This window comes from Desmodus rotundus, chromosome 4 (assembly GCF_022682495.2).
Source record: "Desmodus rotundus isolate HL8 chromosome 4, HLdesRot8A.1, whole genome shotgun sequence".
In the NCBI taxonomy this organism is placed as follows: Eukaryota; Metazoa; Chordata; class Mammalia; order Chiroptera; family Phyllostomidae; genus Desmodus; species Desmodus rotundus.
This window is the reverse complement of record NC_071390.1, coordinates 24,860,538-24,872,987: the sequence shown is the minus strand read 5'-3', so window position 1 is coordinate 24,872,987 and position 12,450 is coordinate 24,860,538. Positions and strand designations below refer to the sequence as shown.

The following is a 12,450-nucleotide window of genomic DNA, read 5'->3' as shown; positions in this document are numbered from 1 at the left end:
CCCTGTAAATATGCCAAGCACGCCTTCTGTATGCTCATCCAATTCATTAATAAAAATGATAGAACAGGGCCCAGAGACACTAATGACTTGCCCAAGGTATCACAGCCAGATGGGGACAGAGCCAAATCTGACACACAAGTGTCCTGGCTCTCAGGGCTCATCTCCATCACACTGCACCAACAAGCCCCAGAGCCCCTCGGAGCGCGGCCTCCCCAGCCCTCTCCCACCCCCACCTCCTACTGGCCCATCCCGAGAGGTCCTTTACAGACAGGCAGGTCTGGCTTCCCGGAAAGCAGATGGAGAAACTGCCCGCTACCTGAAGCATCTTAGGTTGTTGATTTCTAGCAGCTTCCTGCGCCTGTGGCTCTATGCTTCTCAAGGGAGTCTCTTGAGTAGCCCACCCAGCAAACCAGGCCAAATACAACCAAGAGGGCAAGGAGGTCCTGGGGTACTCCTTCACCAAGCTGTCAGGGGAAAATGGAAGAGAACAAGGGAGCCCACAGAGATTCTGGGGATAGCTCTGAACCTTAGGAAAAATCTGTGGACAGACAGTTTCAGTCTTATGGCTTCCTAGAAACAAGGCTCTCAGATCTGTCCTGGAAACTTGATAATGACCAGGTAAAGGGCTGATCGTGGCACACGCCCTTGCTCTGAACACAATTCTAGAGAGCCGCACTGAGATCGTTGGGCGAACAGGCCAGGAAAACAGGTCAAGGTTAGTGTGAGGGCTCCTAGCGGTCAAAGCTGCTCACCAATGAGACGGCCTGCCGCGTGAAGCAGTGAGCTCTCCGTCACCACCAGCATGTTTAGGCACAGGTTTGTCCCACTGGAATCCAGAAGTCTAAGGTCCTGTACCTTCTTTTCTATGCGACAGGTCCCTTGTGCTTCCAAGTAAAATGCCGTCACTAAACCCCAAAGAGCCAAAACAATTTTGACAAAGAAAAAAAAAGTTGAAGAACTCACACTTCCTGATTCAAAAACATATTTTAAAGATACAGTAATCAAAACAATGTGTACCCACATAAAGACAGACAAATAGACCAGTGGAGTAGAATAGAAAGCCCAGAAATAAATCCTCACCTATATGGTCAAGAGATCTTTGACACAGAGGCCGAGGCCACCCAACGGTGAAAGGACAGTTTCCTCAACAACTGGTATTCAGAAGACTGGACATCCACATGCAAAAGAACGAAGTTGGACCCTTATCTTACACCATATTTAAAAATTAACTCAAAATAGATCAAAGACCTAAATGTAAGATCCGAAAGTATAGAACTCGTATAGAACTCCTAGAAGAAAACATATGGAGAAAGCTTCGTGAGATTGAACTTGGCAGTGATTTCTTGGATATGGCACAGGCAACAAAAGCAAAAATAGACATTTGGGACTAAATCAAACTTTAAAACTTCTGTGCATCAAAGGACACAGTCAACAGAACGAAAAGGCAACCATAGAATGCAAGAAGATGCCCAAAATATTTTTTAACAGTTCTTATGCCTTAACAACAAAAAGTCAAATTACCTGATTTCAAAATGGACTAAGGTCTTGAATGGACATTTCATGTTTAAGATTTTATTTATACGTTTTTAGAGAGAGAGGAAGGGAGGGGGAAAGAGAAGGAGATAAACGTTGGTGTGAGAGAGAAACATCGATCGATTGCCTCTCGTGTGCCCTGACCTAGGACTGAACCCACAACCCAGGCATGTGCCCTGACCGGGAATCGAACCAGTGATCTTTCACTTTGCAGTATGACACCCAACCAAGTCACACCAGTCAGAGCTTGAATGGACATTTCTCCAAAGATTACATAAAAATGGCCAACAAGCCATTGTTGGATATAAAAAAATGATCAACACCACTAATCACCAGAAAACTGAAAATCAAAGCCACGATGACACATTACCCCACACACACTAGTATAGTTATCATAAAACTCACAGAAATGGTGGAACCGCCAGGGAAAACAACACGGCAGCTCCTAACGCTACAACTGCCACGTGATCCAGCAGTCCCACTTCTAGAGATACACACAGAAGAATAAAAACAGGGTCTGGAGGAGGCTGCACACTCGTGTCCACAGCAGCACTACTCACAACAGCCAAGAGGTAGAAGCAATCCAAGTGTCCACGACAGACGACCGGGTGAACAAAACGTGGTACACACACACGGAATAGTACTCAGCCTTAACGAGGAGAGAAATCCTGTCACATGCTGCAACATGGATGAACCTTGAGGACTTCATGCTAAGTGACATAAGCGAGTCACAAAAAGAGCAAATACTACGTGACTCCACTCCTGTGAGATACCTAGAATACTCAAATTCAGAGACAGAAAGTAGAATGATGGTTAGCAGGGGCTGGGGTGCAGGAAATGAGGAATAGTTTATGAGCATAAAGCTTCAGATTTGCAAGATGAAAAAATTCTGAAGCTCTGACTACTGAACTATATGCTTAAAAATGGTTAAGATGAGAGGCAAGGAAGCCCACAACTGGGAAGGACACATGGGAACCTGGATTTCAACGAAGGAGAAGCAAGCTAGATTCATCAGTAAAAGCTCGGGAACCTTTAGCAATATCAATGCCACCGGTTACTTACGCGTGACATCCTCTGCTGCCCCTATGGACTTCTGATGCCAAGATCACCTGAAGTCCCAAAGTCATAAAACCATGTGTATGTTCTAGGAAGGACTTTTGATGCTAAGAAGCGCAACATTAAAGTTAAGATTAGATTAAGTAGAGATTGATCAAGAGTTAATAAAGAAGGCAATGCGCCATCTCCAAGTGTTTATTTCTTTCAAGCTTGCCCTTACAGTTCATGAATCTAAATGTAATGAGTCTCCGTCCACATTAATATTCCTGCCAAGTTAATCTAATAAAGAGCTCTACATTATAGTCAGCTCCTGAGGAATGCATCCAGAGAAAGAGGCTGTAGAACTTCTTCTTTCATTTGTAGGGAATCATTATCTCATCTACCGTCTATAAAACCAAAGAAAGAAGAAACTGCATGAGCAAAACTCTCCAGCAACAGGCTAAGCTGCCTGCCAAATTCAGAGTGAGCTCAGGCAGAACACAAAGTGAGGGAAGAAACTCTGTCTCGAGCACAGAAGACAGGAGGTGAACTGAAGGCAGGCCCTGCTCAGCGACGACAAAGGGACCACGGGGCAATCGGGACCCTCACCCCTGCTCAGCCTGGAACCTCCTGCTGAGGCTATCAGGAGACAGGAGCCAGAGAAGCCCACCAGCCTGGGACAACCCATGAAGGTGCCTAGGACAGCAGATTGTCCTCTATGTCCAAGTAATGTGGCTGGATGGGACGTGTCCGCCCATCCCCTCTGTTGCTTCCAGGGTGATGATGGTGCTGTATTCAAAGCACCTATACTGGGTGCACCACACAAGCCCCCCTAATCACCACAGCAGCCCCGCCCCATTTCACAGATGAGGAAATGGATGCAGAGAGGTGAAATACCTTGTGCAGAGTCCCACAGCTAATCAGTAACCGTGATCACTGGAGGAAAAGAGAGGACTCAGTGCCAAGGACCTAACCCCAGTGGAAGAGCTGGGAGAAGTGCCCAGAGGCGCCCTCGTTGGGTGGGCTCCCAGAGCTCCATGGTGTGTGTGCACCGCTCCACAGCCCTGGGCCAGGAAGGTCCAGGCCGGGCTTCCGGACCCCTGTCCTCCAAGGGAAGACACAGTGTGGTGGACAGAGTAATGCCCCCAAGATGCCTGCGTCCTAATCCCTGGAACCTGTGAACGTTACCCTACATGGCAAAGGGGGCTTTGCAGATGTGATTACATAAGAATCGTTTCCCTGTTCCCCCACCAGACGGGCTCGCCAGTTTCTCCCTCCCTTCTCCAATTTCTGGGCTCAGGGCTTTCCACTGGCCCGACAATGGTCTCACCTTTCTCTGCTTTTCTGTTTTCCAAATGTTTAATATCATAGCGAAATTATTTATATAGTTTTTAAAATAGCTTTTAAGATATCCTCGCTCTCCTGAAAGTTATTCACAACAGCCCCCCCCACCCCTGTGCATATGCACTCCTCTCTGTTCAGAATCTTCTGGATGCTTATGAATTCAGTTTGTTCCATGCTGACTTTTGTAATGCTGTAGGAGAGGACGGGCTGCTCTTCATTCCTCTGAGTCTCTATAAAGCTTCCCCAGCAGGGCTCATTCTCTGGGGGTGACCCACCAACTGCCCACCCCTCCAGGCTCCCCCGGACCCTGTGTCCCCTGTACTTGTGAAGGCCTCAGTGGCTCGGGGGCAGCAGGTGGGGGTGGGGGAAGCCAGGGGCCAGTGGCTGCAGCCAGGACATTGATCCACGCTGGGGGCGTCAGCCCGCTGTGACACGGGGGATGTCAGGCTCAGACTGGCTGCCCTTTTCTGCAGAGGTTCCTGGGCCAGCCCAGCAGGACACTTGCCTTTATCACTTGAGCCTTGACAGCAGGCACAGGTTTAACGATTGGAAAGCGCCCTGAGAATCCAGAGTGCTCCATAATTGCCAACTCGTAATCCCCAAATTGTTCTCCTCATCGATGAGAGAGGTGGAGCTTCTGCCCTCGGGAGCGTCCTTGTTAGTGTGACTCACACCACGTCAGGCAGGGCAGAGGCAAACAGGGGCTGTGCCCACAGAGGGGCGCCCTGCTAGGACTCAGCAAGCATGCCGGGGCACGGCTTCTCAAAGTGGGAGCCAGATAAAGAGGGGCTTGATCAAATGCAGATTCTTGGGCCCTTCACACCTGCTCACTCAGGTGCTCAGATGTGAGTGCCCTGGAATCTGAATGTTTAATCACCACCACCACCACCCCCGCCCCCCGCCCCCCACCCCAGCTGGCTCTCTTGCATGCTAATCTGAGTCCTGATGGTGTAGAGGAGGGTGTGTGGGTCTGGAGTCAGGGACCTAGGTTCGAGTCTGAGCTCTGATCCTTACTGTCTGAGACCTCAGCAAGTCACCGGATACTAGACTCACGAGATCTAGGTATTCCCTAAAAAACTTTCAAGAGCTTCAGGTCAAATCAGTTTGGGTGATGCAACACCCTACATGTCCCCTAAGGACACACACACAGGTGGATTAAAGGGTCTGAAAGTCCCCCTGACAAAGAAGCCCGTTTGACCCAGCACTTTCCCAGACCAGCTAACCGAGGCGGCTCCTTTCTCTCGTGAAGGACAGAAACATCTCACAGACTCAGTGCCTCATGAGACTAAGCACATGAAATTCCTTTCTGGGAAAAGAGAGACCTAGAGGGTGAGCGACAGCATCCTAAGGCGGCAGTTCTGGCAGGAAGGAGGCCCTGGCTGAGGGAGGGGAGGCCACAGGCGCCCCATTCCTCATGCTCGGGGTCCACGGCTGGTCCAGTTCCGCAGAGCTGCTGCCTGGAGTGGACGTGTCACAATAGCGAGGTCACCTTCCTGCTTGGGGTAATTTCCCTTGGAGGCAAGACATCCATTTTTAACAGCTCTTCATTTCAGCAGAGAATGCCCTCCCGCCTCTGGTGGGGGCTGGGGACCAGGATGGGAAGGGAGGCTTTGTTCTTCTGACCAGTGCTGACAGTTTAATTAAACCCAGCTCGAGACGGGGTCAGCAGGGTCAGGCATTCTCCAACAGGGCTCCTGCAGAATACCACCTCCCTGCCTCTCCAGCCACCAGGGCCCTGTTAATGAGTTATCCTGGTCCTTCCAGCAGGGATATAAATAAGGGGGAACAAATGCCCTGGGCCCCCCACCCCCACCCCTTCCAGGCCCTGCACAGACACAAAAGCCTGATCTTGTCCAGCACATATTGGTTTCAAGGCTAAAAAGAAGCCCAGAGGAACTGGGTTTCCAGAAGCAGCTTGTGGATGAGGAAGGGAATACAATCAGCAAGAAGAAAGATCCAAAAGCAGCAGGAGAGACCCCTCCCCAGACCTGGGAGGACAGAGGTATAGGGAGGAGGGGGCTGACACTCACTGTGCTCCGCCCCCAAACTGGAGTGAAGACTGGTTTTTGCTACTGTAAGAAAAGCAGCCAGGTTCCAACATGGCTGGCCCCTGTGGGCATCCATGAAACATCACCACATCCTCAGGTAATGCGGCTGACCCACATCCAGCTAACAGGCCACCAGGCTACAACCATCTCCGGTGGGGGGCTGGGTCCAGCCAATGAAGCGTCTGCCCCCTTGTTCTACGCCGACCTGCTAGTATGTCCAAGGATGGCAGATAGCCCTCAAAGAGCACTCCCCAAAGAGCACTGCAGCCCTCACCTCCTGGAGAGACAGCGCCCACCAGCCTCTCGCACAGCTGTCACCCCAATAGTTCCCAGCGCCTAGAACAGTGCCTGGCCCACAGGAGGCCCTCAGTGACTGTTGGGTGAATGGGTGAGCAGGTGGTGGGTAGGCGAACAGAAAGGGGGAAAGGGGTTAAACGTGGGTGGGTGAGGGGGTGGGAGGGTAGTCGTGGAATGGGGACAGAGCTGGGTATGTGGGTAGGTTTATACATGGGTTGCTGGATGGGTAAGGGAAGGGTGAATGGGTGGGGGCTGGATGGGTACATGGGGGGTTGGTGGGTGGGTGAGTGGAAGTGTGCATGGGCGGGCAGTGGGTAGGTGGGCGTGGGAGGGTGGGAGGACTCGGAGGACAGAGGGTATGTGGACTGACTGGAGGGCGGTAGATGCGTAAGTGGAGTGCAGATGCGTGGGAGTGTGGATGGGCGGTGGACAGAAGATAGACAGGTAGATGGGATGAGGGACAGGTGGGGAGTGGGTGCAGGCAGTGAATGGGTGGCGAGCAGGAAGTGGATGGAGGCCACGGAAGCATGAGCTTTAGCCTCAGACAGCCCAGAGTTTACATTGGCTTGGTTCCTTGGGCGCGCTGAACCCTCTGAGCCGGGCAGAACCCCTCGCTCAGCTTTCGAGCCTGCATGATGGTTGCGCTCAGGCAGCCACACTCCAGCTGCTGCCTGCACGCCAGCCAGCAGATGCCTCTGCAGGTACATCTAAGCCTCTCATGGAAAAAAAAACACCTGTTGGGGGAGGTCCCAGCAAAGCGAGGGGATGGTTCTGGTTAAGAAAGGTGAGGTTGAATCGCCACAGGGCGCAGAGGCACAGACAGGCCACCAGCAGAGGACACGTGCTCACGGGGAGCGTGCGGGGTCGACCTGGGCCGCCTCTTTGGGTCAGGTCAGCTGCTCTCTGGAGCAATTCCCATAGGGGTTCACCTAACATTTCCTGAGCACCTACTATGTGCCATAATGTTTGCACCTCTGAAGGTACCTCCCTTTAACCCCCACAACAGCCTGTGAGGTAGACATTATCTTCACCTGATAAAGAGCAAACGGGCTCAGTGGGGCTCGAGGAAGCATTCCAGCATCGCGCGTCTAGCATTCACTTGAGCACGAACTACAGAGGCTTTTCACTGCTTGCAAAAACAGGGAGGTCTTGGCCATAAAAATACCAACACATGCTCCTACAGACCATCTGGGAAGCACAGAAGAGACAAGTCACCCACGACAGCCCCTGGTGGCATTCACAGTCATTGTGTGTGTGCGTCCTTGGGGGCGGTTCCCTTGGTGGTCATACTGCCAATACAGTTCTGCATCCTGGTTTTTGATGTCACAAACACTTATATGCATTACTTTATGTCTTTCCTAAAGGCCATTCTTTTATGATGATATAGATTCCATCAAGTAGATATAGCATAGTTTACTTGACCATTCCCCCAAGTTTAGGGATCTGGACTGTTTCTATATTCTTTATAATATTCAATACTTCCGTATAGAAATACTCTACATTTCAATATTCTAAATAATGCTGCAAGGAACAAGTTTGTGCCAAGGTTTTATTATGTTCCAGGACAGATTCCCCAACAAGATTTCTAGGTCAAGGTTTAAGCCCATTTCAGGCTCTTCGAGGACCTTTGAGACCCAGCATTGTCCCAGCAGCACGCGGAACTGAATGAGCTTTCGATTCTGTCAGGTGCTTGCCGTGGAGCGTGCCCTACACTGCACCTTCCTACAGAAAAGGCCTGACCTTTGTCACCCTGAGCAGTTCCTCCCCAGGGAGGAACATGGGGGTCACGGGAAAGTTCACGCCCGGCTGACCACACACAGCCCCTCCCACAGGGTGAGGGGCGAGAACACACAGAGCGGCACTCACAGCCTCGACAGAGCCTGGGTGTTCTGGAACAGCAGTTCTGGTAGCGTGTGCAGCTGGTTCCGGTTCAGTCGCCTGCAAAAGAGAAGAGAGGAAGAGTTGGAAACTGCCTCAGAAATCCAGGAAATCCAGAGGACTTTGCAGAAAGCACTGGATTCAGAGTCGGAGAGTCCAGGGTTCAGATCCTAACAGGGTCACTGTGTCACCCCGGGAAATCAACTTTTTGGGGCCTCATTTTCTTCATCTATAAAGTGGGGGTTCTGCTATCCAACACTTGGGGAGATTAAGAGCAAAAAATTATGAAAGTCCCTCCCCGAGGACCCGCCACGGACTGGGCAGTCGATGAATACAGCATCTTCCCTTCCATCATTCCTCCCATGCCCCTCAGCCTCTTCACTTACACCTGCAAGACGCTCTGTCTCGGTTCACGAGTGGGCATCTGACCACACTGGAAATGGGAGCTGTGTCCTCATGGAATAGGACTGGCCACGTGGTTTGATTCTTTATTGCTTTCATCCACGTTGGGCTCTGTGGCAGCCTTACTTTTGTTGTTTGCTTTAGGTCTTTTTTCAAAACAAAAATAGCTTTATAGATTTTTTAAAAACTATTTATGGATATGCAGGCTTACTGTTTTTTTCTAAGCCTCAAATAATAGAAGAAAAACTATTCAGCCCCCTGCATTTTTCTGACTCAAAAATTTGCGGATGTCTTTCCATGCCAAGCAATAGGGAACAACCCCCTTTATTTTTAATGACCAAATAGTATGTCCATCATGTTCAAATCCTCTCCTGGGGGACAGACAACTTGTCAGCATTACAAACACAGGCAGGGGCGGGAAGTCCAGTGCTGGAGTGCGGCCTGAGGAGAAGACACAGCGCAGGAAGAACCTGGCCTTGTCCTAGGAACGCAGCAAAGTTTACCCAGACTTCTCTTGCCACCTTAGGCAACTAACACTCTTTTTTTTCTAATTTTTTTCAATTGCAGTTGACCTACAGTGTTATGTTAGTTTCAGGTGTACAACATAGTGATTAGACGTTTATGTCGCTTACAAAGGCGATCACTCCAAGAAGCCTAGTCGTTACCTACGTACATAGTCATCACGATATTATCGACGATATTCCCTGCGCCGCACTCCATATCCCCGTGACTATCAGGCAACTAATTCTCTGACGCTGCAGTGCAGGACCCCAGCCCATCAGGGGGTGTGACATCTATAAACCACAAAACCTCGGTACTCGCACAGTGCTCCATGGACCACCTGCAGGGCCTCACCTAAGAGCCGGTAGAGCCTCAGTACCCTAGGCTCCACCCCAGACCTGTTGAATCAGTCTGCATCTCAACAAGGCCCCCAGGTGACCTGTTTTCTGGTCCAGGTTGGTGCCGCACTGGTGTAAAATGCGGCCCCTGCCCTCTAGCTATGGCATGGACTGGGCTTCACACAGCCTCCCCTTGAACAGTTCTAGACGGTGATCAACCAGCTGGGCAAGAGCTTTCTTCTGCTGGGAGGGAGGGAGAAATGTAATTCCGTGTGGCCGGCAGTAACTGTCTGTGGTTACTTTACCTCTTAGGAGGTCGGTCACCTTTCATCTGCTGTGTGAGAAAGGTACCACTTCCCAGCACGGTACAGACAATTAGTCCAGCTGGAAGAAGTGTTATCTAAAGGACGGGCTCCTAGGGAAACACATCACTGCCTTAGGAAAAAAAAAGGAAACACCAACAGAATCGTTAAAGCAACAGGAGGAGACCTCAGATGGCTCCAAGTTCCTTAACCTCACCCAATAAATTAATCCCGTGTTTACACTGCCTTGTAATCATTGGGTTTTGTTTTGTTTTGTTTTCCCCCAAGATGGTTTCATTTTTCTGGCTCCAATTTCTGAAAAACACTTAAAAGGAAAAGGGATCCAATAGCTAGTTACAGTGGAAAATCAAAGGACCCCGAAGGAGGGACCCGGCTTGCTGATGGGCCTGCAGGTGGCTAAGAAGAAACTGTAGCAGCGGAGGCTACCAGTCCCCAGGGGCCCTTACTCTGTGACAGGCACCAGATCGGATGTTCCGTAGGCATTACCTCACCGTCGCAGGGAAAGCGGAATAAAAATGGGGGTTTCTTCCTTGTGAGTGAGACAGGGCCTTACATCCACACACACACCTTCCCCTCTCCTCCTCACAACAACCCCTCCGGGACGGCTTCACCACCACCATCTGGCCACATGGCCCAGCTTTACTAGATGCTCAGGACATGGTGCATGGTCTCTTGCACCATGAGGGAATTGGGATGTCCCGAAGGGAGTGACTTCCCCAAGTCACCTCTGATGGTAGTGGTGGGGTTCTGAAGCCTGCCTTTCCCTGCTCCCCATCCTGGCTGGCTCTACGTTACACACCGACCCCGCTCAGCCAGCAGGTGACTGAGCACTCCACTCCCCCATCATCGGACCGCACTCCACTCCCCCATCATCGGACCGACTGACGCCAGTGGCAGCCGACCCTCACGGCCCAGAACCGCGCGCGCGCTGCTGCCCTGCACACAGGTCTGTGACTGCTCACAGGAACCAGTTATGTCTGCTCCCAAACCTGTTTAGCCAGAGGTACTTACAATTGTGATTATATAAGTTAATTAGTTGTTACGTAAACAAACAAAATGCCAGTGTGGAAAGAGAGAGTCATCTCCAGGAAAACTAGGCTGAATGCTTTGGAAAGAGTCCATAAAGGAAAGCTGCTAATTGAAGAGCTGTTGGATTACTAAGACATAAGAGGGGGGGGGGGAGGGGGCGGGCGGGGCAGGAGGATCATAAAGGAAATTCAGAATCCTCCACCCAGATGTTTTCCAAGGGCCCTTTAAAAACCTCACTCCACCTTAACGAAACCAAAACCAAAAATTGTAAACAAGGCATGCATGCGTGTGTGGTTTAGGTGAGGAACACGATACGGAACTCCAATCAGCAACTCATAATAAAAAGAAAGTTCCTGGGGAAACAAGAGGGAGGGTGGGGAGGAGAGAAGGTCGATAAATGTTCACTTGTATGTTTTAACTTCAAGCGAAGTGCTTAATAGAGTATATGCATGGTGCTTGTGACTCCCCTCTTCACCCAACGCTTATGGTTAACTGCTTCACCGCTGGTCTCCGACAAGTCAGAGGGGCTTCCAGCCAGCACTGGACACCCCCAGGGACAGAACAGTCACAAAGGAAGGAACTGGAAGAGGACAGAGGGACAAAGTCTACAGTGATACATCGTGACTCAAAAAGGAGGGCCCTGTTCAGCCTTGGGGGGCAGGAGTAGGCGTGATGTGGGCCACCAGGTGTGTCTGAACCCCACCCCCCACCTTCTCTCCTCCTCCAGGGCAGGGCAGTCCCAGAGCTGGAACTGGGGTAAGTCCAAATGAGCCCTCAGAGCCAGGTCTCCTGTGTAGTATATTCTGTCCCGAGCCTTTTAAAGAAAACAAACACAGGATTAAACACCTGTTTCACTGGGGACTCCTTATCACTCAGTTTTAGGACAGATGAGGAAGGTCAAAGAAAGATCACCTTGACCTTCCTCCAGGCCGCAGGAAGGCAACGAGAAGACCACAGCCTTCCCCTTTAATTTAATACTTTATTTTCTTTGATGTAAAAGAGAAAAGTGAGGTATTAGGACACAGCCATTAAGAGCTCAGGCTTTGCAGGCAAGATGGTCCGGGTTCTAATCCCCTCTCCTGTACATAATCACTTAATCATCACTTCATAAGGCAAGTGCCTGGGCACCCCTCTCCCATCTGTAAGAGAACACTGACCCGAGGTTGCTTCGCGGATTAGATGAGACACTGGGAAGGGGCGGGAGACAGCTTATCCTGGTGCCCCGCACAGAGTGAGGCAATCAGTAGCAGCTATAGTCATAAACTCATCTTAGGAAAATCCATAAAAAAAAAAAGCACACAGAACAGAATTAAAGTCACCTGTTATCCCACCTCCAATGCAATGAGAGTTGATAGTCACAATTATTTCCTTCCTCCTGCATTCTGTACACATGCAAGGTGGCTTTATTTACACAAATGTCACTTCCTGCCTCTTCCTCTTAACGTGATATTGTGTGTGTTCCCGTGGCCTTCGTTGTCCTTCCAAGGTGTGTCTGTAGGGCTTATGTCTCCACCAGCAAGACTGTCCCCAAGTTTTTATTGTATTTAAATAATGTGCGATGAATATCCGGATACATTTTTTAGTCACATCTCTGTTATTTCTGGTTCAAAAGGTATGAACCTTAGAATTCTTGACACCTACATCCAAACTGCTCTGCAGAAAAGTGAGATCGGTGACCATCCTGAACGTGCGTGCCCATCCCCCACCTCACACACCACATGC

At 50.3% G+C, this 12,450-nt stretch overlaps 1 protein-coding gene across 2 annotated transcripts in view; it reads right to left on the bottom strand.

Annotated features, from left to right (window-relative positions):
* Positions 1 to 12,450, bottom strand: part of SLIT1 (slit guidance ligand 1) — a 146,277-nt gene that overhangs the window by 112,285 nt on the left and 21,542 nt on the right. For both annotated transcript variants that reach the window (XM_024563184.3, XM_045197491.2), the window contains exon 4: positions 8,124 to 8,195. In XM_024563184.3, the coding sequence (XP_024418952.2) occupies positions 8,124 to 8,195 (72 nt within the window). The remainder of the gene's footprint in view (positions 1 to 8,123; positions 8,196 to 12,450) is intronic.